General features: G+C 41.9%; 1 protein-coding gene across 2 annotated transcripts in view; it reads left to right on the top strand.

Annotated features, from left to right (window-relative positions):
- GOLGB1 (golgin B1) overlaps positions 1 to 26,695 on the top strand; it is a 68,160-nt gene that overhangs the window by 8,666 nt on the left and 32,799 nt on the right. The window contains exons 3-12 of one of the 2 annotated variants that reach the window (XM_035315612.1): positions 491 to 587; positions 1,345 to 1,497; positions 1,947 to 2,099; positions 7,506 to 7,658; positions 9,707 to 9,829; positions 10,303 to 10,416; positions 14,615 to 15,023; positions 16,516 to 16,607; positions 16,902 to 17,001; positions 23,730 to 23,803. In XM_035315612.1, the coding sequence (XP_035171503.1) occupies positions 498 to 587; positions 1,345 to 1,497; positions 1,947 to 2,099; positions 7,506 to 7,658; positions 9,707 to 9,829; positions 10,303 to 10,416; positions 14,615 to 15,023; positions 16,516 to 16,607; positions 16,902 to 17,001; positions 23,730 to 23,803 (1,461 nt within the window). In that variant the 5' untranslated portion in view covers positions 491 to 497. The remainder of the gene's footprint in view (positions 1 to 490; positions 588 to 1,344; positions 1,498 to 1,946; positions 2,100 to 7,505; positions 7,659 to 9,706; positions 9,830 to 10,302; positions 10,417 to 14,614; positions 15,024 to 16,515; positions 16,608 to 16,901; positions 17,002 to 23,729; positions 23,804 to 26,695) is intronic. The other variant, XM_035315613.1, reaches the window with a different exon arrangement.

Raw genomic sequence — 26,695 nt, 5'->3', positions numbered from 1 at the left:
GTTGAAAGTAGATGATCTATAAGGTTGTTTTCAACCCAGGCCGTTCTATGATTCATTCTATGATTCTTTACCCTATTTTTTATTGCTGAGCCTGATGTCATATAGTGTGGGATATTCCTTTGGTCATTTCAAGTCAGTTGTCCCAGCTACATCCTCTACAGTATTCTTGTGTGCCTCCAGCTTGTCGCTGGTAGGACAGCATAAGAAGCGATGTCCTTGACTCTATGTGAGCACTACTCTGCAACCATGAAAAGCATTGGTGTGTTACCACTGCTATTTTCATCAAAAATCCAAAACACAGCCTCATAGGAGCCTCTACAAAGAAAACTAACTCTATCCCATCCAAAGCCATGACACTCTCTTGACAGAAGAGATGTATTCTCTGTAAGACTGGTCTCTTCTGTAACACTGAAAATCAGCGTGGAGGGATACCTGCTTTATCCTAGCAGTTTTGATTGCAACTGTATTCTGACTCTTTGTTTTGTTTCAGGCTGAAGATGCTGAGCCGTCTGTCAGGTTTAGCAAATACTGTTCTACAGGAGCTGTCAGGTGATGGTGGAGATGCAGTTACTGAATCCTCTGTGACTGTAAGTACGCTGTAGTGGAAAGATTTTCACATCTGATTGAGAGTTAGTTGGGGAGTGTAAAATACTTGGTTTCAGTGAAAAACTGTTTCCTGTTTCTTCGCTGCTGAGTGCTAGACTGATTTCTTCGCTGCTGAGTGCTAGACTGAACTGGCATTCCACTCTGTTTCCTATATTTCTGACCTCTTCAGTCAACACTTTTGCGATGCAGACCATAGTCTTAGTTTCAGCATCTCATCTAGGAAAAAATCTGAGTGAAGAAAGACTTATAAGAGTGCTAAATATTCTGTATAGCATAAAAGGGAGCTCTGCATAATTGGGTTACAGTGGAAGGGTTGATCTACACGTTGTTCTCTGATACCTGAGACAGTGCAGAACATGTGATTAATAGCATCTCCCCCAAACTGTTTCAGATTTGCTGTTGTGTTTGGCAATTTTTTTTTTTGTCTTGTATATTTAAGAAGCGATTGGACTGTGCACTTAGTCACATGGTCTAAACTTTTGGGTAGACCTGTGCAGTGCCAGGAGTTGGACTTGATGATCCTTATGGGTCCCTTCCAACTTGGGATATTCTGTGATTCTATTATGTTTTTTTCAAGGCTATCCTGAGCTTATCTCCTGGTTTCACCTAATTGCGTATAGTACTGTAGGCTGCATGAAAGAGCGCAGCATTTAGGAGTGGCACTGAAGATACCATTTGGATGCTATACTTCAGTCTTTTGGAGTACTTTCCTTCAGAGTGCTCATTTCACCATTTCAGGTACAGACTTCAGAGTCAGGAGCAGAAAGCATGGAGGAGGCACCTGGAGAGTTACTAGAGCGCCTAGCTCAAACAGAAAAACTAGTTGTCCAGCTGAAGGATTTGATCCGAGAAAAGGATGCCCTGCTCCAGCAAAAAGAAACCATACTCAAGGTATCATTTCTTTCAGTGGGGACCTGGGAACAAGAGTGAAATGCTGCATCAACTTTCTGTGCAATTAGTCTCTGTTTTCTTCCAAGCCTTAGAGATGTCTACACTACTAAATCCATCAATTTCAGAGAGTGATTGAATTCCAAAGAATGTGCGCTAACCAAAGAGATGTAGGATTACACTTAGCTTAGATGTAGTTGCCTCTAGAGTAGATACGTTGCATGCCATGTATTTTGTCTTGGAGCTCCTCTGTGCCCCCATGGAGTCCTCATATATATTTTAAAACTATTATACAAAATACTAATATCTCTTGTGATTTTTTTTTTTCCAGTTCAAAGTATCTGAGACAGAATGGGCTGTATTGCAACCACCCAGCAGTCTAGTAGTTTTATGGCATGTAACCAAAGATGTCTGTATTTTAAACATAATCCCTTTGAATCTTTCTTTTACAGGAAGAACGGGAGGCTGCAGATGCAAAACTGATGAAGCTTAAACTTCAGGCCAAAGCCAAACTAGCATCTCTGAACAAACGCATTGAGGAGTTGACAGAGAAAGGATCACCGATGCCTGCACAGACCTTATCAGAAGACCAAGTGTATTCTAAGGTTGGGAGAACAGGGCTACTTAAAAGAAGTTAGCCTCTAGATATAGTCTGGTATTCTCCTACATCTTAGGTCCCAGTGAGTTAGTAGGGCCCATCTCTGTTATTAGCAGGTCATTCATAGTTCCAGCAAGGATGTCTGTTCTGTAGGAAGCTGGTCTGTCCAGCTTTCTTGTACTACAGATGCCCTTGGGGTGCACAGCTTGATGTCCTCAAGGGTATGGGCCAGTTTCACTTTGCATACCTTTGACGTATCTTTGGTAATCTGTTACAGTTAAGTTTTTCCTTGTGGAAATCACATCTCTGTGTCTAAGTTGTAAGTTTCAAAGGATTACTTGTCATGCAAGTACAGCAGAGGAAAGATGATGTTGGCTGGAATACAAGAACAAGAAGGTCATTAAATTTGAAAGGCAGTAACGTAAACGTAAGAAGAAAATATTTCCAAGTCATGTAGCTTGCCGTGCTACCTCAAAGTTCTATGATTAACAAGACCTGTTTATATAAAACTGGGTAAAAGTAGGGAGAAAGTCTAGAGAGGAAGAAGCTATGAGCTAGAAAAAAGCTATTCGCTACTAGCTAGAAACTACCATGGAGTTGGCAATTTTTGAAAAATTTCGAAATTGTTCTGCTGACCACATACTTTTTTCTTTAAAAAGTTAATATGACTAGGCAAGGCAAGGGAAATGTGATAGAAGTCCAAACAGATCACAGGACATTGGAATCACAGAATCATTTAGGACAGAAAAGACCTCTAAGATCATCAAGTACAACTGTTAACCAAGTACTGCCAAGTCTACCTCTAAACCATGTCGCCGTGCATCACATCTACATGTCTTTTGAAGACCATCAGGGATGGTGACTCAACTACTTCCCTGGAAAGTGTGTTCCGGTGACTCCCAACCCTTTCAATGAGGACTTTTTTTTTTTTTTTTTTCCTAATATCCAATTTAAACCTGTCCTGGTGCAAGTTAAGGCCATTTCCTCTTGTTCTATTGCTTGTTGCCTGGGAGAAGAGACTGACCCCCATCCTGCTACAGCCTCCTTTGAGGTAGCTGTAGAGAGCAATAAAGTCTTCTCTGAGCCTCCTTTTCTCTAGACTAAGTAAGCCCAGTTCCTTCAATGGTTCCTTATAAGACTTGTTCTCTAGACCCTTCACTGGCTTTGTTGCCCTTCTTTGGACATGCTGCAGTACCTCTATGTCCTTGTAGTGAGTGAGAGACCCAAAACTGAACGGTGTTTGAGGTGCAGCCTCACCAGAGCTGAGTACAGCGGTTCAATTGCTTCCCTAGACCTGTTGGCCATGCTAATTCTGATGTGAGCCAGGATGCTGTTGGCCTTCTTGACCAAGTGAGCACACTGCTGGCTTATGTTCAGCTGGCTATTGAGCAATACCTCCAGGTTCCTTTTCTGCCAGGCAGTTTTCCAGACACCCTTCCCCCAGCCTGTAGCATTACAGGGGGTTGTAGTGCCCCAAGTGCAGGATCTCACCTTGTTCAACCTCATACAGCTGGCCTCAGCCCATCAATTCAGTCTGTTCAGATCCCTCTGTAGAGCCTTCCTGCTCTCAAGAAGATCAATGCTCCCACCCAACTTGTCTGCAAACTTACTGAGGTTACACTTGATCCCCTTGTCTGTTTCATTGATAAAGGTACTAAAGAGAACTGGCTGCAGATGATCTTTATTAGCCCTTATCTTCTCTAGTGTAATGGAAACATTGAAAAAAAGATCAAAAGATTATGGAAAATGTTAAAAGGTGAGTGTAAGTGATATTTAATGGGGAACTGTCAGGTAAAGAGTGGCTATTAATTGAACACCTGAAAGACAGTCCAGTCATTGGTCACAGCCGACACAGATTCACTAGGGGAAGGACCTGTTTAATTAACTTAATTTCCTTTTATGACAAGGTACCCACCTAGCTGACCAAGGGAAGCCAGTTGATGTAATCTTTTTGGATTTCGGTAAAGCTTTGAATACTGTTTCTCAGTATCCTTCTGGACAAAATGTCCAGTATACAGCTGACCAAATGCATGGTACGATGGGTGAACTGTTGGCTGATGGGTCAGTCTCAAAGGTTTATAGTACATGGGGTTACATTAGGCTGGCAGTCAGTCACTTGGTGGGGTTCTGCAGGGCTCTGTTTTGGGGCCAGTTCTCTTTAATGTTTTCATGAAGGACTTGGATGCAGGACTCGAAGGTATGCTAAGTAACTTTGTGGACAACTCTAAATTGGGAGGAGTGGTTGACTCCATCCAGGGTAGACAGGCCTTGCAGAGAGATCTTGACAAATTAGAGACCGGGGCAATCACCAACCACATGAAGTTGAACGAGTGCTGGATTCTGCACCTGGGCTGGGGTAGCCCTGGATATGTGTACAGACTAGGGATGAGAGGCTGGAGAGCAGCTCCACCGAAAGGGATCTAGGGGGCTCTGATTAATGGCAGGTTGAATCTGAGTGAACAGTGTGTCATGGCCTTCAAAAGGTCCAGCCATATCCTGGGGTGCATCAGGCACAACATTGCTAGCTGGTTGAGGGAAGTGACTGTCCTGCTCTAGTCTGCACTGGTGCAGCCTCACCGTGAGTGCTGTGTGCAGTTTTGGGTGCCAGAATATAAGAAGAACACAAAGCTATTAGCGTCCAAAGGAAGACTACGTAAAGATGGTGAAGGGTATAGAGGACAAGATGTGTGAGGAGTGGCTGAGGACACTTAATTCATTCAACCTAGAGAAGAGGAAGCTGAGGGGAGACCTGATGGCAGCCAACAGCTTCCTCGTGAAGGGAGTGTGGAGGGGCAGACGCTCATCTCTTCTCTAGGGACCAGCAACAGGTCTTAAGGGAACGGCATGGAGCTGTGTCAGGGGAAGTTCAGGCTGGATATTAGGAAAAAGTTACTCACTGAGAGGATGGTTGGGCACTGGAACAGGCTCCACAGGGAAGTGTTCATGGCACTAAGTGTGATGGAGTTCAAGAAGCATTTGGGTAACAAAGACATAGGGTCTGATTTGTGGGTGGTCCTGTCTGGAGCCAAGAGTTGGACTTGATGATCCTAGTGGGTCGCTTCCAACTCAGGATATTCTGTGACTCTAATGGAGTAATGATTAGCTACATCAGTTGTACTTAATACTGTTGTTGATGGATGACATCACAAAAATTATAGGAATTTGCTGCTGTAAATTGCTTTACAATATCATCTTGATAACCTTTTTCAATACAAAGTAGCACTTGGTTTTCATATGGGAGGAACTGGATGATTTTGAGGATTAACATAATATGAAAATGAGACAATTTAACAATCAGAAGATCAAGCACTTTTGGTATCCTGCCACTGTATACTGCAAGGCCATGAAAAAAATCCTCAGTCTGTGTAGATATGTCACTGAGGCTTTATTTACATTATTTGGCTGTAGCTTGTGTAGTCCGGTGTGCTGTTGCATTATTTTATGTAGACTGTTATGGACTAATGAGCATTTTTGCTGTAAAATTCAAATTCATCAGTTGAAGGCAAAATCAGAGAGAATTTATTACCAGTGAATCAATGTGATGTAGATTTTCATTAAAAGGGTAGTTTTTTGTTTAAGACAAACAGTTGTCCCATTGTACCAAGAGTGGCAAGGCCTTAATATGGAGTGTATTCATGTTCAGATCACTTAGAATTAGGAAAGATGAATTCTGAGAGCAGCAAAGGACCTTCTGTTCCTCAGTCATACTAGCATCTGCTTTTACCAGACACGCAAAATAGTTAGGCTATTTAGTCCGCCAAAGGCTTAGAGGCCACAATTTTTTTTTTAGAACTGTGTGAGGAAAGTAAGCACCAAGAAAATGACAGAACTGTCAAAGTGAAAGGACCATAATGACAGGTGAATGTGTGGGCATTAATTATCTCTTAAGAAAAATGGTTTAGAAAAAGCTTCTAATTAGAAGAAAGAGATCTTGGTACAGCCTTCAGGGGAAATGTTGTGTACCAGAGTGTTACTGGGTTTTAGTTCAGAGAAATTATGTTAGGATAATTACTGGCAATATTATGTATTTGACTCAGAAATAACTTGCCAAATATTTTGTTTTAAGGCTATGCCTACTGAGAAACTACAGATTCCTTTATAGTTATTTACCTAAGAAGATGGTGCCTTGAGTAATGGTGATATTTCTAAGGCAGATACCCTGTTACTTGAAGGAAAAAAAAAAAACACATTCAGGTTAGGGTTGCATGTTGTGTTGAACATAAGTGGTTCAACTAGGAAGTCATGAGGGATCTACACAGCAAAAGTTTTTCATTATTATTATTTGGTTTGCCTTTTTTCTCTCCTCTCCATGACAGGGGCTTTCTCCTACCCATAATAACCCCAGGCACCAGTACCTACTGGGGCTACTCAGCTGGAAAGCAGATCTGCAGAAAAGGACCAAGGCAGACACCAAGTTGATCATGAGTCAGCAATGTGCCCTTGCTGCTAAGAAGGCTAGTGCCTGCATTAGGCAAATTATCACCAGCAGGTCAAGAGAGGTGATCCTTCCCCTGTACTCAGTACAAGAGAGACCTAGACATAAAATCACAGAATGGCTTGGGCTGGAAGGGACCTTAAGAACATCTAGTTCCAAATGCCTGCCATGCACAGGGATGCCACCCACTAGATCAGGCTGCCCAGGGCCTCGTACAACCTGATATCAAACACCTCCAGGGATGAGGTATGCACAGCTTGCAGATGCAGGACCCAGATGCAGGACCTTGCACTTGGCCTTATGAACCTGTACAAACCTTCATGAGGTTCTCAAGCCTGTCATGGTCCCTCTGGATGGCATCCCTTCCCACTAGCATGTTGACCAGACCATACAGCTTGGTGTTGTTGGCAAGCTTGCTTGTGCACTGTCCATTTCAGTGACAAAGAAACTGACCCCTGAAGAACACCAGTCATTATTGATCTCCACTTGGATATTGAGCTGTTGACTGCAACACTTTGAGTGCAAACATCCAGCCAATTCATTACCCACCAAGCAGCTCATCTGTCCAATCCATGGCTCTCCAGTTTAGAGACAAGGATATCGTGTGGGACAGTATCCAGTTCTTTGCACAAGTCCAAATAGATAATGTCAGTTGCTCTTCCCCTATCCGCTAATGCTGTAACCCCACTGCAGAAGGCCACCGTATTTGTCAATGCAAACACTTAGGAAACACTTCCCAGTTAAAGACATCTTGTACATACCCATATAGAAATGAGGAAAAATGTTACTTAATGTAGACTAATTTCATTTTAAGAAACAAAGAATAAGTAAAGAAATAAAAAAATGTTTTATGATTAGGAGTAGAGTGATACAGCCTTTCATGTTTGTTTTCTTTTGTTTATTTTCAAAATAGAGCAGTAGTACTAATCAGTTTTCTTTCTTGTGTTTCTTCTCAATTCTTTCTTCTTGCAATGTCAGAGTAATCAAAATACAAATGAAGGGCATAGAGATGAAGCCAAAGGACTAATAGAGCAGCTCAGGACACAAGAGGATACTCTTCAGGATCTAAAGGAACAGCTGGCTCTAGCCAAGATGAATCTTAATGATGCTGAAATCAAGTACGCAACGCAGGTACACAAAAAGGCTTCTATTTTTGTGTTTCTCACTCTACCACTGACACTGGCATAATTTAGGACAGTTGTTCCTGAGGGCATGCTGCAGCTTAGGGGCTATGGCCAAATATGGCAGTCTTGACAGAAGTGAGGCTACCATAGCTCCATGATCTGAGGTCCAGCCTGAGAATGCAATTCCTGGCAGCTACACGTGTACAGATCATTTATACGTGTACACAGACAGCCGTACAGATCAGCACAAAATGAAGCACCAGCACTTGCATGAACACACAATATCAAAAGCCTCACCCTCTTTGCCTCAGTTCAGATGAGAGAATAGTGAGAATATGTACAGGCAAAGATAGTTTCCCACCAGCAGCTGTGTTTAAACACTGCCCAGTAACTGCCCCCTGGATCCTAGTCTCCCTAGTTGCTTGTAGGTAGACATGCAAACCCACAGAGCCCACAGCCCTACTCCAGCTGTAGGTACAGGCCCTCTGCTCGCATGTGCAGAGCCGACTCGGACTCCCCTGGTCCCTCCAGTTGTGAACTCTCTGTACCTGCCTTGGAGAGGTACAGGCATACTAATGGACATACGTAGCATACACTCATGTACACCCTGACCAGGGGACTCTTTTGGTCTTTCCACTAGCTAGCTCCCTGTGGTCTCACCCTTAGAGACATGCAAATACACAAAGGCAGGTCTTGCTCTTAGAGAACCTCATCAGGACCCAGTGGTGTCTCTAGTAGCTAGCTAAAGTTCCCCTGGCCTTCCAGTCGTCAAGTCTGCTTGTGGTCTTGTCCTTGGGCACCATGCAACCTCTGTCCTGGCTCCCAGGCCTCTTCACCTACTTGCCAGATAGTCTGGCTTGGTATTAGCTAGTGATCATATACTTGTTTGCACACTGACACTTGCTACAGTTCCTGGCACCACAGACACATAGGCCCTTTGACCCACAGTCTGATTTTAGTTACTGGTGTTCAGACCTCCCTCCCCCCAGTACATACACATGCACACTGGATAGAGGGTGGTTCTCACAGAAAAGAAAAAGAGAAATGGACTTTTATAAGAAGATTGGACAGACTGCTGATCAGGGCATGGCCAGGGAAGCCACTGTTAACACACACAACTGACTTTTTATATACCTTTACTGCCTGTTTTTTTCATGCTTGTTCCTCTCCAGATATACTAGATCCATCCATTTCCATGCCCTTGCTTCCTCTTCTAGACATCCCATAATAAGTCTTGTACAATCCCAGAATTGCAGTCCTCTTTGGCTGCTTCCAGTAATACATCCTGTATCCCTAGGCAGTAATCACTGCTAAAAGTGCTCTGCAGTTACCTTAATGAGTCTCATGCTTGAATAATGGGAGTGATGGCACTCTCAGGAGGAAGTACTATGGAAGCAGCCCTTGGAAGGGTGTCCCTTACTCTGAGTCAGAATTTGGTTTCCTGTCTGCCTGCATTGTGCTTCTAGGCTTGTGTAGGTGGGCTTTTGACAGGCTTATTGTTGTCCTGTGATGGGCTTTGGAGTAGCTGGGACACAGTATTACTTTTGACTCCCACACCTGCCATTGCCCCTCTCTGCTTTGCCATGGATGTGTAGATGAGCTTTTTATCACATAACAGCTGTTGCTGCTATTGTATTTATTTATAAAATGAATACTATGGATGTCAGGTTTTGTTATGTGAAATAGACTATATCCTATGCAAATACAAACCCAGAAGTTTTATGAAGTTGCACTAAGGTAGAAATTATATCTTTCATCATTGTGTGTAATTGTAAATGAAAATTCTACGTTTTCTGCTGGAATCTGAAATATCAGTTAATTTATATATATTAGAAGGTTAAAGATACCGTGTGACCAAGGTGACATAAAGGATTACCAAGCTGAAGACATCATCACACACACGTGTGGTGTGCTGATGTTGAAAGCTGGCCTACACATTTGTTAAGCTCATAACTTTCTTGTTTGTTTTTCCATTGTTGTTGTGCAGGTTTTTGTTTGTTTTTTGCCTTTTTTTTTTTTGTTTATATTTATATATATTGTGACTTATGTTTTCAGCTGAGTCACCTGCAGGAAGTAATAGAGGAGAAGGAAGCTTTCATAAAAGAGCAGGTTCAACAGCACCAAGCTGAATTGCTGAAGATAGCAGCTGAGTCAAATCTGGATGTAGAGATGCAGCAGGTATATTTGTTATAATCTTATGAAGGTGAAAATATAAGAAAATAATTTTTATTAGTCTGAGGACTCACTGGGAAAGCAGTTCTCAGCAAAGTAAGTCAGAAGGGACGAGAAGGGGTTTGATTTGATTGTCTGCTTTTTTTTAGTTGTTTATTTTTAGGATGCTATCTTAGACTTTCAGAGTTCCAGCTTCAGTGTGCTGATCTGCTATAAAACCTTCCCTGACACAGTTAAGAAGTATTCATTTATTGTGCTCTGGTTCCTTATGTGAAATGTGTTCATTTGTTTTGTGTCAGTATGGAACAGTGGCGTGCTCTTCTTACTGCACCATGGTTCCAGAATAAATGTCAATAAAGAACAAAGTTACTTAGGCTGTTAAAGTAACTGTGTTATGAAAAGTAGGTCTATGGATGAAACAAGGGAATCTAGCCTTATGTTAGTCTCTCAGATTACTGTTACAGTGCTGTCTCTTGCAGAACCTGCATACGCTTCAGACAAAGCTCCAGGAAAAGGAAACAGCTCTGCTAGAACAAACTCAGATGGTAGAATTTCTTCAGCGGGAACTGCATATCGCTGAACAACAAAAACAGGTGCTTTTTCATGTTTTGCTTATTGCTTTACTGTCATGTCTCTTTAGTGGAGTAATGGAATCATGGAATGGCTGGGTTGGAAGGGACCTTAAAGATCATCTAGTTTGAACCACCTGCCATGGACTGGGATGCCACCCCACTAGATCAGGCTGCCCAGGACCTCATCCACCTCCAGGGATGGGGCATCCACAGCATCGTTGGGCAACCTGTTCCAGTGCCTCACCACCCTCTGAGTGAAGAATTTTCTCCTAACATCTAATCTAATTCCCCCTCTTTTAGTTTAAAGCCATTCACCCTTATCCTATCAGTATCTGCCTGAGCAAAGAGATGCTCTCTATCTTTTTAATAAGCCTCCTTTGAGTATTGAAAAGCTGCAGTGAGGTGTCCTCAGAGCCTTCTCATCCTCAGTCTGAACAGACCCATCTCTCTCAGTCTTTCTTCATAGGAGAAGTGCTCCAGCCCTCTGATCATCTTTGTGGCCTTTCTCTGGACCTGCTCTAACAGGTGCACATCCTTTTTGTTGTGGGGGCCCTAGACCTGGATGCAGCACTCCAAGTGGGGCCTCAGAAGGGCAGAGCAGAGGGGGCCAAATCACCTCCCTTGACCTGCTGGCCCCTCCTCTATTGATACAGCCCAGGATGCAGCTGTTCTTCTGGGCTGCAAGCACACACTGCTGGCTTGTGTCAAACCTTTTGTGTCCCAGACTGAATGCGGTGGACTGGACTTTTGTCAGTAGCCAGTTACCAGATCAGATTATTTCTGGCACCAAGTTTCCAGCATGAATCAAGCTGGCAAATCCCTCGGCTCAGAGAGAAAAAATGTTAATTCTTGGATAAGAGGCAATTTAGTCTGAATGGGGAATCACGTGATTGTTACCTCAAAATTAAGATACTCCTCCCTTTCAAAGAAGAGGACAAATGTCTTTGGTTCTGGAAAATAAAATGATTACTACTATGCCGAAAAGATTTCAATAATATTGCTATTAAAAATTACTATACACACTTTCTAACCTTATTTCTGGCTTTATGCTCAGCCTTGTATAGTCTCCCCAGAAGTTGATGGCTTCTGTCTGGTTGAGGATAAGGGCATATAGCGAGGTGACAGCATCACAAATCTCCAAACAGGAGGAATTTTGTGTCCGTGGCTTATTCCTCAATCCAGAATCCACTAGGAGTTATTTTTATGTTTGCTAAAATGGTTTTACACTTTGTTTTGTCTTCATTAGGCAGCAAGATCATGCTGCATCTGATTTTACTATACATGGTGTGTTTTATGTCATAGAAATAAAACTATATTGTCTTTATGTCATGCTTTATGTCATCAAATAGAGTTATATTTCTTGTCTATTTTGTTACTACTCTATCCAATTTTCTGCAGTTCCTGGATTGCATTTTTTCAACTGACCACTGGTGAAGTGTTTTTAGCCTTGGGGTCTCCAGTTCCAATGTGTGCCTCACCTTCTATCATTCACTGCCTTCATGTACTTCCCTGCATCCCATTCTGTGTTCCTGCTGCTCAATGCCTCTACTGTCTTACCAGGCCTGCACTTCTCCACACTACACTGTTGTTAGTCATGCCTATTTCATTTTACAAAGAGTAGGTCTTTGTAGCTGCTATCTATTACGAAAAAAAAAAAAAAATCCTGCAATAATACCGTATGAAGATAAGTAAAACAAATTTTGCTTATTTACATGGTAAGAAGAAATATTTTTATAGCTAAACTAAGTAAAATCATTTCCAGGAATTTAAGGCATGTTCAGACAGCAGGCTTTTGACGAGCCTTGTTCCAGAGGATTTGTAGATACAATGTAAAGCTTTGAATCCTGTTACTAGTAGTGTCAATGCTACATTATTGGACTGCAAGGCTCTGTAACTATTAATCTGGTTTTGTGGCTAGCTATAGGTTTTCCAGGTGATAGTTGTTTAGGGGGCTCTAGCCACCAAACTAACACGTGTTCTGCGCTGAACTTGAACTTTTTCTACAGCAGGTTTTAGGGCTACAGGTCTCTGTGCATTGCTTACAGTTGGTCCAGCCAAGCAACAGGGATAAAGATGCTTCAGAAGACCTCTGTAGCGGCCCAGTTTCTGTGCATGTTAACAGGGACAAAATCTAACCATACTGCGCACTGCTGCCTGGTGCAATCAAAGCTGACAAATACACAGTGCTTCACCTAAGACAAAAGCACCTAGCATGGTGCTAGTATAGCTACACGGTTCTGGGCTACAGTGTCCAGGCCAGATCAAAGACAGATGTTCTTTGGTGCAACTTGCTAAGGACTTGGTAATATGACACAGCTTCTGCAGTGGTATTGGCTCTCACCTAATCATTTTGGAGTGTGAATAAAATGAGATCAAGTCTCTACATATGCCCCTTGAGATGAGATCCCTTAAAATGTTTGTTTGCAGATGTGTGGTGAGTGCCTTTTTTTTTTCCTCAGTAGCACAATTTCTGAAAATCTCCACCATTCAGAATGAACTTCTGCTTTATCAGTCTCGTGGGAGAGTGGTGCAGTACATCAGCTGTACTTCTGGTCAAACAAGCAGATATGTTACAGATTCATTTTTAAGCTCGAATGCTCATCATTTCTACTTCCAAACAAAAGGGACCTCTACTGTTGTCATTGGTTGTGCTGTCCTCCAGTGTCCTTAGTTAATTCAAGCTTTGAACGTTAATATTGTTCTTCCTGGAGAAATGCTAGCTTTTATTATAAATATCCTTGGTCTCAAAGCAATATCTAATTCTACCACCTCTCTTCCTTTATTTATTTATATTTATGCTCTATCAGACCAGAACAAGTTGATCTACTTCCAGATTTGTTGGTTAGGCTTTGAAAGCTCTCAAGGTATTTGTAGGGAGCAAATGTGGGCTGATTCATTGTCTTGTACGTTTGGAGAGAAGCAGAAAGAAATTGATTTCTGACCAAAATGCTGGAAACTTCTTAAATATCTTGGAAATAGTTTCTTCCTGTTTAGACCTTGAAGACAATGAACAGAGAAATATATGTTTATTTTGGTGATTCTTGTTGGTAATGTACATGTATTTTGTTATTATCATTATTATTATAGAACTTGCATAAGGTCTTTAGTGGATGAAATGTAGTTTTGATGAGGAGGCAAACAGACACTTTTTGTTCCTTTCATGTATATTGGTTGAAGAGCTCTGATTTTCAATAGGTTTTGTAAACATAATTTGGAGCTCTTTCACAGTGGCTTTCTTCTGACCCCTTATAGCCCATCCCCCAGTGGTAGAGTAATGCTAGATTACAATAAGTTTACAAGTAAGCAAAACACTCTGGACCTCTTCTCATAGGAGTCACCATAATGACTCAGAATTGTAGCCTGCCCAATAATTCCTCCAGCAATGGCCAGAAGTCCTGTCTTGCTTTAGTCACATGCTGAGAGAAAATATTTCCCACCTGATACCCAGATGTCCCTCATGGGCATCTGTTTTGCAAGCCTTCACAGCTTCTCCACACACAGCACTCCACAAAGCCCGTCCAGTGCTGAGCCTCACTTTGGAAACTTTTTTCTTTTCTTTAAAACTTCTGTGCACCACTCTATTTTCTTGTTCATGTGTCCCAACCAGGCACAGTGGTGGGACCTCTTACTATCAAGAAGAGGTGAAGAACCTCAGTGAATTGACTTGTACTCATTGTTGATTATACTGCTTGCCAAAGAGTTTTGTGGAGTGGTAGCATGGATATCTTCATGGCATGGTTGCTGGAGTCCCCTGATTCCTCCTCTGTGCCCTGAATCCCCTTGTGCCCACTATATGGCGTCAGGAGATCCGGCTCTACCTATACCCTTAGGCCATGGGGTGGACGCTTCTCTTCCTCCCCATGGTGTAAAGGGAGCTCCTCATCAGCCTCCTCCAGAAACTAACTATGTGGACCATCCATAGGCCCAGGAGAATGAAATTTGATAAAAGGAATTCTGGCAAGTATAGGTTCTGTGTCTGTTCCTTGTTTGTCTTAAATCTCTGGTCAGTGTCCACCAGCTTTCTGAGATCTTTCATGAATCACTGGGCATTGTGTACAGTGCTCTGTCACTTATGAGTTCCTTTTTCAGCATTTTTAACCCAATTTCACATACACACTTTTGTTCCGTTTGTTAATTGTCCTCTATAATTCTCCTTTTTCCTTTTTGGTGCTGAATTGATCTAGATAAGAATTAAATTAATTTCCATATCCTTTTACAGATGTTACAAGATCAATGTCAGAAGATGTTGGTGGATCTAAGCTGCCTGAAAGATGTGCTAGATGCAGAGAGACAGGAGTCTCGGAGTCTTAGAGAAAAAATGGAGATGGAACTAGCTGAGAGGAAGCTGTCCTGCCATCACTTGCAGGAGGAGGTACACTGTCTCTCAGAACAGCTACAAGAGGCAAGAAGGGCACAAGTGGAATTAGAGAGATATAGCGACCTGGAGAAGAAACAAAGGCAGGAGGTGGAAGAGAAAAACCTACAGATCAATTGTCTTAAGGTGGCTGAACAAGAGCTCCAGTCTAGCTATGCTGCCCTTGTAGCTGAAAATGATAAGCTGAAACAGGATGTTGACCAGCTGTTGATGCTGTCTGCTGAAAACAGTACTACAATAAGGAAACTACAGGGTGAGTAAGCATGGTATTTTGGTGAAGCAGGTTTTCAAGAACCGAAGGATCACTGGGTTGCCTTCTGCTTGGCTTTGCTTTTATGTTGGCTCATAAGAAAATACTGATCATAGAATCATTCAGGCTGGAGAAGACCTCTAAGATCATCAACCTTTAAGATTGTATTAAAGTCCACTAAACCATGCTACTAAGTTCTAAATATACAAGTTTCTTGAAGGCTTTCAAGGGTGGTGTCTCAACCACTTCCCTGGGCAGCCTATTCCAATGCTGCACAGCCTCTTCAGTAAAGAAATTTCTCCTAATATACAACCTAAGTATGATAAGGTCTCCCCTTAGTCGTCTTTTCTCCAGGGTAAACAGCCTTAGTTCCCTCAGCTACTCCTAGTAAGACTTGTTTTCTAGACCCTTCATCAGCTTTGTTGCCCTTCTTTGGACGCACTCCAGCACCTCAATGTCCTTCTTGTAGTGAGGGGCCCAAAACTGAACACAGTATTAGAGGTATGGCCTCACCAGAGCTGAGTGAATCACTTCCCTAGACCTGCTGGCCTTGCTATTTCTGATAAAAGCCAGGATATCCAGGTTTCCACCTGAACATTGAGCTGTTGACCACAACTCTTTGAATGCAACTGTCTAGCCAATTCCTTACCTACCATATGTTCCATCTATGCAATCCATATCTTTCCATTTTAGAGACAAGAAAGTTGTTCAGGACAGTATTGTATGCCTTGCACAAATCCAGGTAGATGGCATCATTTGCTCTCCCCTTATTAACCTGTGCTATAAACCCCACTGTAGAAGGCCACCAAATTTGTCAGGCATGATTTGACCTTAGTGAAGATATGCTTATCCGTCACCAGTCGTCTCTATTTTCCATGTGCCTCAGTGTAGTTTCCAGGCAGATCTACTTCATGATCATACTGGGCATAGAAGTGAAACTGACAAGTGTGTAGTTCCCTGAATCTTCATTTTTCCCCTTCTTAAAAAATGGGGGTTATATTTCCCCTTTTTCAGTCACCAGACTGCCACAGCTTCCTAAATATTATTTGAAAAGGGTAGCATTCGTTGTACTTTCTTCGTGTGGTGTCGTAGCCTATAACTTTTTGAGACTTGCTAATTTCTTGAGCCAGATACGTATTTTTAATTTTAATAATTTATTGGATTCCTTTTTCATCCATTGACTTGTGCAAGTTCTTCTTGGATGTGCCACATTCTTCAAAACCTTTCAGATTCTTCTACTGAAATGTTAAACAAGCAACCAAGGAAAGCAAACTGTACCACTTTTCTCTTTAAGCTTATACTGAATCAGAACTAAAAATACTAATCTTACTGGAGGCTAATATTCCAAATTGATTTTTTTCCAGCTACTTTCGGTCCCAAAACTGGAGTGGTGACTGGGATATAGAGATTCCATGTACTGTAGTGCATACATGTAAACTGGGTATATTTCAGCAAAAAAGGTACACCTAAATCCCTTTTTTCCTTCCTCCTTTAGATGAACTTACACAGAAATCTGAAGAATCTGTATGCTATCAGAATAAGCTGAAATCCTGGCCAGTGTTAGAGGTCTCTGAATTGAAGAAAGAGGTATGGTATTTTCATAAATCTCACAAAATTTTCCCATATATTGAGGAACTTAGTGTGAAATGTTTAGAATTTCTTTTTCATGTGATATTGCTTCAGAAAGATTCTTTTGGGTTCTCTCAGCTCATGAGCAGACATGTTATGACTATAAGAGCCTGGGCAAAAAGAGGAGACAATCTGACTAATTCAGAAGTTGACAACTGATATGTTAAAGAGCTAACTGAAAAATCAAAGACTAATGCTTCTGTAAAAACTGTATGCAAACTTGTCTCTCTCCTCCATCCTATGTTTAAACAGGATGAAACAACTTCACAGGAAAAAATGATACAGAAGGAAGATGGGACTGGGACTTTACTACTATCCACAGAAAACTTGGAAAGACAGAAGACTGAAGATGGTATAATCATCCTTCTTCTTATCTATTTTAGATAAAAAACATGTCCACAGTTACTGGTTCAATATGCTTTTGTTGACAAGATCTTAAAAAATGCTAATTCTTTCCAGTTGTTAAAAGTAGCATTTATTAGCTCTTATACTGAAGGGTTCAGGCAGCACCTCTAATAGAATTAGCTAGAACTAAGATAAATCACAGAATCACAGAATAATTTATGCTGAAAGTTATCTCAGGCAGACTGTAGTCAAGCTTCCTGTTCAAAGCAGGGTCAGCTATGAGATCAGACCAGGTTGCTGAGGCCTTTGTCTAGTCAGGTCTTGAAAATTTCCAGGATGGTGACTATACAACCTCCTGGGCAGCCTCTTCTGACACTTGACTGTCCTCATGGCAGAAATGATTTTTATGATATCCACTTGGAACCTATTTTGTTTCAGCATACGCCTGTTGTCTTACATCCTCATAACTTGCACCAATCTAAAAACCCTGGCTTTGTCTTCTCAAGAACCTCTTCACAGGTGTTGGAAGGCTTCTTTTAGGTGTCTACAAAGCTGCATCTTCTCCAAGCTAAATAAGCCCTGCCGCCTCAGCCTCTCCTCACATGGCAAATGCTCCAGCCACATGACCATCTCAGTGGTCTTCTTCTAAGCTTGCTTCAGTTTATCAGTGTTTTCCTATATTGTTAATACAAAACTGAATACAGTAGTTGAAATGCAGTCTAATGAGTGCCAGGTAGACAAGAATAATATCTTTGTATCTGCTGGCTAGACTGCTGTTCATACAGCCCAGAATGCTGCTGGTGATGTGTACTGCCAGGCACACTGCTGGCTGGTGTTCAGCCTACTGTCCATCCGATTTTCTTGATCCTGTCCCAGAGAACTAGTTCCCAGCCTGTACTCCCAGGGAGAGGACTTTACATTTGTCCTTGTTGAATTTCATGAGGTTTCTTTTACACCCTTCCTCTAGCCTGTCTAGGCTGCTCAAAGCAGCAGCCCAGCCCTTGAGGGTATCAACTGTTTCTCCCCAGTGTGATGTGTTCTCCAGACTTGAGTGTGCACTGTGCCACCTTCAGGTCATAGATGAAGTTGTTAAATGGAAGAGGTCACAAGATGGACCTCTGTGATGCTCCAGTTGTTACTAGCTTCCAGATAGTGAATGACCCATTCAGCACTGTTCTCTGAGCCTGAGCATACAATCATTTTATTCTATTTTTTTTATGCATTGAGTTGTCCTTAAGTCCAGACCAGTTCTTATCTTGGATACAAAAATATGTTGTGAGACAGTGGCAAAAGCCTTGCTAAAGTGAAGGTAAATGACATTCCCTGCTCTCTCACTATCCACAAATGTATAGAAGGCAATCAAGTAGTCTAAGTATGACTTGCCGTTGGTAAATGCATGCTGACTATTTCTCAGTCACCACTTCCTCTTCCGTGTGCGTGGTAATGTGCTTCAAGAGGGCTTCACCTCAGGCACAGCGATTGTGAATTAATAGAGTTTTTGATTCTTGGAAAATTATGGAGGGGGGTTAGCAGAACTGCCACCCTGGACTTCCAGAGGGCAGACTTTGGCCTGATAAGGAGACTGGTTAGAGGAGTCCCTTGGGAGGCAGTCCTGAAGGGCAAAGGAGTTCAGGAAGGCTGGGCACTTCTCAAGAAAGAAATCCTAAACTTACTGGAGCAGGCTGTCCCCACATGCCAAAAGATGATCTGGTGTGGAAGACCAGCCTCGCTGAACAGGGAGTTGTAGCTAGAGCTCAGGAAGAAAAATAAGGTTCATGATCTTTAGAAGAAGGGGACACTCAGGAGGACTACAAACATGTCACGAGGCTCTGAAGGAACAAAATCAGAAGGGCCAAAACCCAGTTTGACCTCAATCTGACTATTGCTGTTAAAGAAAATAAACACGTTTTTATAAATAGATAAACAAGAAAAGGAGGAGTAAAGAGAATCTCCTTCCTTTATTGGATGTGGGGGGGAAACAGAATGACAAAAGATGAGGAAAAAGCTAAGGTGAGGTACCTAATGCCTTATTTGCTTCAATCTTTAGCAGCAAGACCAGTTGTTCTCCAGGTACTCAGCCCCTTGGTCTGGTAGATAGGAACAGGGAGCAGAATGAAGACCTCACAATCCACGAGGAAATGGTTAGCTATCTGCTACTCCACTTTGATGTATGCAAGTCTATGGGGTCAGATGGGATCTGCTCAGGGGTACTGAGGGAGCTGGCAGAAGTGCTCACCAAACCGCTTTCCATCATTTAACAGCAGTCCTGGCTATCTGGGGAGGTCCCAGTTGACTGGTGGCTAGCAAATTGCCCCTCACTATAGGAAATACATAGAGGCTCTAGTGTCCAGAAAAGGGCTACAGAGCTGGTGAATGGCCTTGAACACAAGTCCTGTGAGGAACAAATAGGGGACTGGGAACTGGGAATGTTTAGTCTGGAGAAGAGGAGGCTCAGGGGAGATCTTACTGCTCTCTCCAACTACCTAAAAAGAAGTTATGGGGAGCTGGGGGTCAGCCTCTTCTCACAGATAGCTAGAAATAGAAAAAGACAGAATAGTCTCAGGTTGCACTGGGGGGGGGGGGGGCGTCGGGTTGGAAATTAGGAGAATGTTTTTCTTAGAAAGAGTGGTTAGGCATTGGAATGGGTTGCCCAGGAAGGTGGTGAAGTCACTGTCCCTGGGGGTGTCTAAGGAAAGGTTCAATGTGGTATTTAGGGACATGGTTTAGTGAGTAATGTTGGGGGGCAGTTGGACTAGATGATCTTGGAGGTCTTTCCCAACCTTAATGATTCTGTGATTCTATGAAATGTGATACATTTCGTCTACAAGAAGGGCCAGAAGGAGGATCCGAGGAACTACAGGTCTTTCAGTCTGACCTCAGTGCCGGGGAAGCTCATGGAGAAGATTATCTTGAGTGCCATCATGCAGCACTTAGAGGACAACCAGGTGACCAGGCCCAGTCAGCATAGGTTTAACAAAGGCAGGTCCTGCTTTACAAACGTGATCTCCTATGACAAGGTGCCATCCTCAGTGGATGAGGGAAAGGCTGTGGATGTGGTCTACCTAGACTTCAGTAAGGCTTTTGACACCATTTCCCACAGCATTCTCCTGAAGAAGCTGTCTGCTCATGGCTTGGACGGGTCTATGCTTCTTTGGATTAAAAACTGTCTGGTAGCCTGTTGAATATGAGCCAGCTGTGCTCAGGTAACCAAGAAGGCCATCAGCATCCTGGCTCGTATCAGAAATAATGTGGCCCAAAGGACTAGGGAAGTGATTGTCCCACTGTAGTTGGCTCTGATGAAGTCACACCTCTAATACTGTGTTCAGTTTTGAGCCCCACTCTACAAGGACATTGAGGTGCTGGAGCATGTCCAAAGGAGGGCAATGAAGCTGATGAAGGGTCTAGAAAACAAGCCGTATTAGGAATGGCTGAGGGAACTTGGGTTGTTTAGCCTAGAGAAAAGAAGGCTAAGGGGAGACCTTATCATACTCTACAATTACCTTAAAGGAGGTTGTAGTGAGGTGGGTATCGGGCACTTCTCCCAAGCACCAAGTGGTTAGACGAGGGGAAATGGTCTCAAGTTGCACCAGAGGAGGTTTAGGTCGGATATTAGGAAAAATTTATTTACTGAAGGGGTTGTGCGGCATTGTAATAGGCTGCCCAGGGAAGTGATTGAGTCACCACCCATGAAAGTCTTCAAGAAATGTATGTATTCAGACCTTAGTGTCATGTTTTAGTGGTGGACATTAGTACTAGGTGAACAGTTGTACTAGATGATCTTAGAGGTCTTTTCCAACCTGAATGATTCTATGATTTTCTCTACCAAGAGGACACATTTTGTGATTTTTCGAAGAGACCAAAGTAAGGCATACCAGTTTGCAGTTTTCCAGATCATCTTCTTGTTCTTTTATTTGAAGTAGGATACAGCATTTGTATTTTTCCAGTCACTGTGGACCCCAGTTTCCATAACTGATCACTGCATCAGTGAACAAAGGAAGAACAACTGTTGTCATCTACCTGGATTTCTGTCATGCCTTTCTAGTCCCCCACAACACTCTTGCTTCAAAATTGGGTAGATACGATTTTGATGGATAAGGAATTGACTGGATGACAGCATCCAAGGAGTTACAGTCAGTGACTCAGTGTTCAAATGGGAGTGCTGTCCCTCAAAGGTCTGTACTGGGACCAATACAATTTAATATCTTCACTAATAACATCAATAGTGGGATTGAGTGCAACCTCAACAAGTTTGCAGATGACATCAAACTGAATGGTGCAGTTGATACACTAGTGGGAAGGGATACCATCCAGAGGGACCTTGACAGGTGTGCCTATGTAAACCTCATGAAGTCCAACAAAGTCAAGTACAAGGTCCTGCACCTGGATCAGAGCAATCCCCAACAGCAGTATGGACTGGATGATGAATTCATTGAGAGTAGCCCTGCAAAGAATTACTTGGGGATACTGGTGGATGAAAAATTGGATATGAGCTCGCAACGAGTGCTTGTAGATTAGAAAACCAATCATATCCTGGGCCTTGTAAGAAGCGTGGCCAGCAAGTCAAGGATGATTATCTCCTTCCACTCTGCTCATGGGACCTCACCTGGAGTACTGTAATTAGCTCTGCAATCACCAGTACAAGAAAGATATGGACCTGTTAGATTAGGTCCAGAGGAGGGCCATGAAAATGATCAGAGGGTTGGAACACCTCTTCTATGAAGAAAGGTTGAGCAAGTTGGTATTGTTCAACCTGGACATGAATAGAAGAATTTATAAAGGGGGCTGATAAGAAAGGCTTTTTGCTAGGGCCTGTAATGACAGGATGAGGGGCAAAGGCTTTAATCTGAAAGAGGGTAGATTTAGATTGGATATAAGGAAGAAGTGTTTCATGATGAAGGTTGTGATGCAATGGAACAAGTTGCTCAGAGTAGTTGTGGATTCCCAGTCACTGGAAGTGTTCAAAGTCAGGTTGAATGGGGTTTAGAGTGATGTAATGTAGTGAAAGATATCCTTGGCCTTGACATAAGAGTTGTACTACATGATCTTTATCTAGATGATCTTTAAAGATGATCTTTAAAGGTGCCTTCCTACCTAAACCATTCTATGATTCTATACGGTACAGGACATGTTTTTGCCTTTCTTTTGCTTTTGAGTATCAGAATGTTTTGAGTGTTGTAGAATGGTTAAGGTTGGAAGGGACCTTTGAAGGTAATCTTGTCCATCCCTCCTGCTCAAGAAGGATCACACAGAGCTGCTTATCCAGGGCCATGTCCAGTTGTCTTTTAAATATATCCAAGGGAAACTCCACAGCCTCTCTAGGCAACATGTACCAGTGCTTGGTTACCTTCACGGTTAAAAAAAATAAAAATAAAAAAAAGCGCAACAAAAAATGTTTTTTTGTGTGTGTTCAGACAGTACTTTATATGCTTCAAATTTGTGTCCATTGCCTCTTGTCTTGTCACTGGACATCACTGGAAGGACCCTGGCTCCATCTTCTTTGACCCTTCCCCCCCCCTTCAGGTCTCTAGGCTAAAAAGTCCCAGCTTTCTCAGCGTTTCCTCACAGGAGACATGCTCTAACCCTTTAATCATCTTAGTGGCCTTTGCTGATCTCCAGATGATTAATGAAGAGGTTGAACAGCCTTGGACCCAGTATTGACACATTGGCTCTGTGGTTAGTTACTGGCTTCCAACTAGACTTCATTCTGCTAAAAACCATACTCTGGGTCTGGCCCACACCTCAAGAGCTTGTCTGTAAGGATTTTATGTTGCACTGTGGCAGAAGCCTTACTGAAGTCTGTGTAGGCAATAGTCACTGCTCTCCCCTTATCTACCAATTCAGTCATTCCATCATATACAGTATAGTGACATACCTATCATGAATGGTGTTTATACGCCAGTTCTCAGAAATAAAAATAAAAATATCCTGAGTCAAACAGCAGATGAATTCTTGTACTGTTCTTGATTTGGACAATGGCCCTTCAGTGTTTTTATTCTTTCCCAGTTTTGACAATTTCTCTTTTCATTTTTATGCTAATGAAATTTGAAGCATTCTGCTACAATAATTCTTTATTTCCCCTCCTTTTTAGGAATTATTTTTAAAACTCGAATCTCTATCAGCTATCCTTTAATTTCAATCTAAATAACAATAGAATAGAATAATTAAGTTGGAAAGGACCAACAAAGATCATCAAGTCCACCTGACTTACCTTTTCAGGACTAGCCCAAAGTTTAAGCATATTATTAAGGACGTTATTCAAATGCCTGTTGAATGTTGACAGCCATTAGTTGTCAACCACCTTGCTAAGAAGCCTGCTCCAGTGTTTGACCATCCTCATGGTAAAGAAATTTTTCCCAATATCTAGTCTGAATCTTCCCTGGTGCAGCTTTATACCATTCCCACACATTCTGTATCACTGGTTACCAGGGAGAAGAGACCATTATATCTCTATTTCTCCTCTTCAGGGGAAGGAGAAAGGGAAAAGAGAAATAAGTTTTCTTTTTTTAAAAGGTGCTTAAAGTCATTAATTTGTTTTGGTGGTTCGTTTCTTTCAGGGAATAAAATAACTAACACGTTATCCAATGACAATGTTATATATCTTCAGTGCAGAAGTGCTGCTTAGAGCCATGTGTCCTGTTCTTTAAAGTTCCTGAAAGAGTATCATGTCACTCTCTAAATGAGAGTATTAATTTTCAAATGAATTGTTTCATGTGCATGCCTTTTTGAATGTTTCAGAGATACCATGCTTTCAACTTGTTCTCCAGGAGCCTCAGCAGGAAGCTGCCATGGTTGCAGAAAATTCAAAGGAGGTAATGATGAAGCAGCAGAAATAAGCCAAAACTAAAACAGGTCAAGGACTGGCCTTAAAACAGCTAAGCTGTTATGGCCTTTTTTAACAATCCTCTTTGAAAGGTTATTATTAACCGGATTAATGGCAAAAGACAGAAATAGCTTCCAAATACTGCTTGTCCTGTGTTCTTATCAGACTGTATTTCCCTTTGCTGTCTGTGTGGAATTCTTGTGTCCTTCATCCACCCAATCCATATTCCTGCTATTTTATACCTCTTATGAGTTAGTTCTGCAGCAAAATCATAGGCGAAACTGAGGGAAGTCTCAGGAAACATGATTCCAAAGGTTCAATTGTCAGTATAGGATACCTTCAAACCCTACTTATTCCCCCTGCCCTTTTAGGGATCTGGCAGACTGACTGGAAGAAGCTGAGTTCCCTTTGTCAAACAGGAGACTAGACTATATCCTTATATTCTTTCACTGTGAACAGGTTTAGGTACAGTTGCAGGCAATCCGTTGGTGAGAAGAGTGCAGGATTGCCTACCTTCTACTTTGCTTTATACTCAGTCAGCCAGGTGATGGAGATGGCTGCCAATGTATATCTGTAATAAGAATTTGTTGTAGAATTGTTTGTCAACTTAGAGCAAGGTCTGGGCTCTTTCCAAACAGCTGCACTCTGTTCCAGTCTGCCTGCAGGGGAAAGAAGATGATGCTGTGTTTTATCTAAAACAGTCCTCTCCAACTGAAAGAGTTGGTGGTTTAAAGTTTCCAGCTTCTCTCCTTCTCCAGCAATTGTATAGTAAAAGATCAAGCTTCGTATTTATTGACTTTTTTATTAGCTTTTCATTTAAAAATGTGGATGGAAGGTGTTACATATGAAAATGCCAAAGACTGTTTCCTTAAGTTTTTATTGCTGTAAAATAATTAGGGCAGAAGTTGACATTTGGGACTCGCATTCTGAGTCAGTTCATCCTGCTGGACTTCAGAGCCTGACATTCCAACTGCCTGTCGTTGAGGTCTAAGCTAGTGGATCAACAGGTACATACATGCGTAAACACTTGCATGCATGTAGTCTTTTCAAGGGCAGCTATAAGCCTCTGAGCTAATTTATAGAGCCCCTTTATAAGCATTGGTGAGAATAGGTGCTTTAGCATATGATCCACCTTGACCAAGGTGGGTGTTTAAAACAGTTGACGAATCCAACGGTGGAAGTGTTCATTTCAGTGCCTTTATACATATATATGCCTATATAAATAGTTTTTATGGAGTGTTCACATTTGGACAGCTGTATTCTGCCACTCATGCTCCCAACCCATTACTTTAGGCAAAGATATGTATGAATCCAAATCCAATACATGCGTTTGTGTTGTGTACACAAATTATTTTAATGCAACCCGTACACTTCATTTCAGCGTGTGCAGCTTGCAAAGGCAAAAGTGCTCTATAATGTGGGTCTGGAGATTGCTTCTGTATGACTGGGTAACCTGTTAGCGCTCCATGTACTTAATGTTCTAGATAGTTACAGCAAGTGTTAATTCTATTCACTTCATTTTGTTTTATGTCCTTACATTGCTGGGATATTACTTTTGTCTTTGTTTTTCAAGAGGAGAGAGGAGAAGATTTTCTTAAAGATGGTTTACTCTAGTGTTGTGGGTTAACACCAGTAAGCAGCTAAGCACCACACAGCCACTTGCTCACTCTCACCTAGTGGGGTGGGGAAGAGAATCAAAAGGGTAAAAGTGCGAGAACTCCGGAGTTGAGATAAAGACAGTTCAATATTGTAAAGCAAAAGCTGTATGTACAAGCAAAGCAAAATAAGGAGTTCATTCACTACTTCCCATCTGATTTCATTCACTATTTCTTCATCCGATTGCTGAGCACGGCATCCTATGTGAAATACCGTGTTGGTCAGCTGGGGGCATCTGTCCCCTCCCAGCTTCTTGTGCATCACCGGTCTACACACTGGCTGGGCATTGTGAGAAACAGAAAAGGCCTTGATGCTGTGCAAGCGCTGCTCAGTAAAAACTAAAAGAACATTGGTGTGTTAATGCTCCTTTCATCACAAATCCAAATAATAGCACCACATGAGCTACTATGAAGAAAATTAACACTATCTCAGACAAACACAATATTTCTACTTAGTTCTGACTCATAGTCCCTTTGTACTCCAGTTCAAACCTTTTCCCACAGAGGTAGTTGTTGTGAGAGACAGTATATGTTAGGAACTGTCATGGAATATTGCAATTTGCTCTAAGTGCAACTCGACCTATAAGTCTTACTTTTTTAATGAATGTCAATAGCAAACTAACCAATGTCCTGAGTTTTATTCAACATCTTTGTGTGGGCAAAATGAGTCTGTGTCTGTGAAACAGCAAAGTCTCCTCTCTCTTAGCAGTATGCTCCAACTTCAGCAGTCAGGTTCTTTCCTATCTGAAAGAGAAGCAGGAGATGTATAGCAGTTAATAGATTCTTGTTGAGTAGTTCATTTGTTTATGTTATGTAGCCTAGTGTAACTTTCCTTGAGAGACTGCAGGTTCTTTATCTGCTCTAACAGTAAAGCATACAGCGACAAGCACATGACTTCTCACATTCACTGCTTGGGTGGTTCAGTGAAAAGTTAAGAATCTATAGTCAGTTGCTGTGAAGCACTGAAGATGGAAGAGGAAGCAAAGTGGGAAGGAGGTTAATTGCATTCACTAATATCCTGAACTCATCCTAAATATGATCAGATACCCTAATCTGATGTTTTAGTCTGTCTTTCATCTTAGAAAGACATCTTAGTCTTACTTAACATCATAAATAATCTATTTTTTTTTATTATTTTATTTCTGATAGGCATCAGAGATGGGTCTAAAGTATGGAATGTCAGTTTTTACTCAAAGCTTGGCAGAATAGCAGCTAAGACAGCTGTT

Source organism: Oxyura jamaicensis, chromosome 1 (genome assembly GCF_011077185.1).
Source record: "Oxyura jamaicensis isolate SHBP4307 breed ruddy duck chromosome 1, BPBGC_Ojam_1.0, whole genome shotgun sequence".
NCBI lineage: Eukaryota > Metazoa > Chordata > Aves > Anseriformes > Anatidae > Oxyura > Oxyura jamaicensis.
The sequence above is the reverse complement of the archived record's forward strand: the minus strand, read 5'-3'. Positions and strand labels throughout refer to the sequence as shown.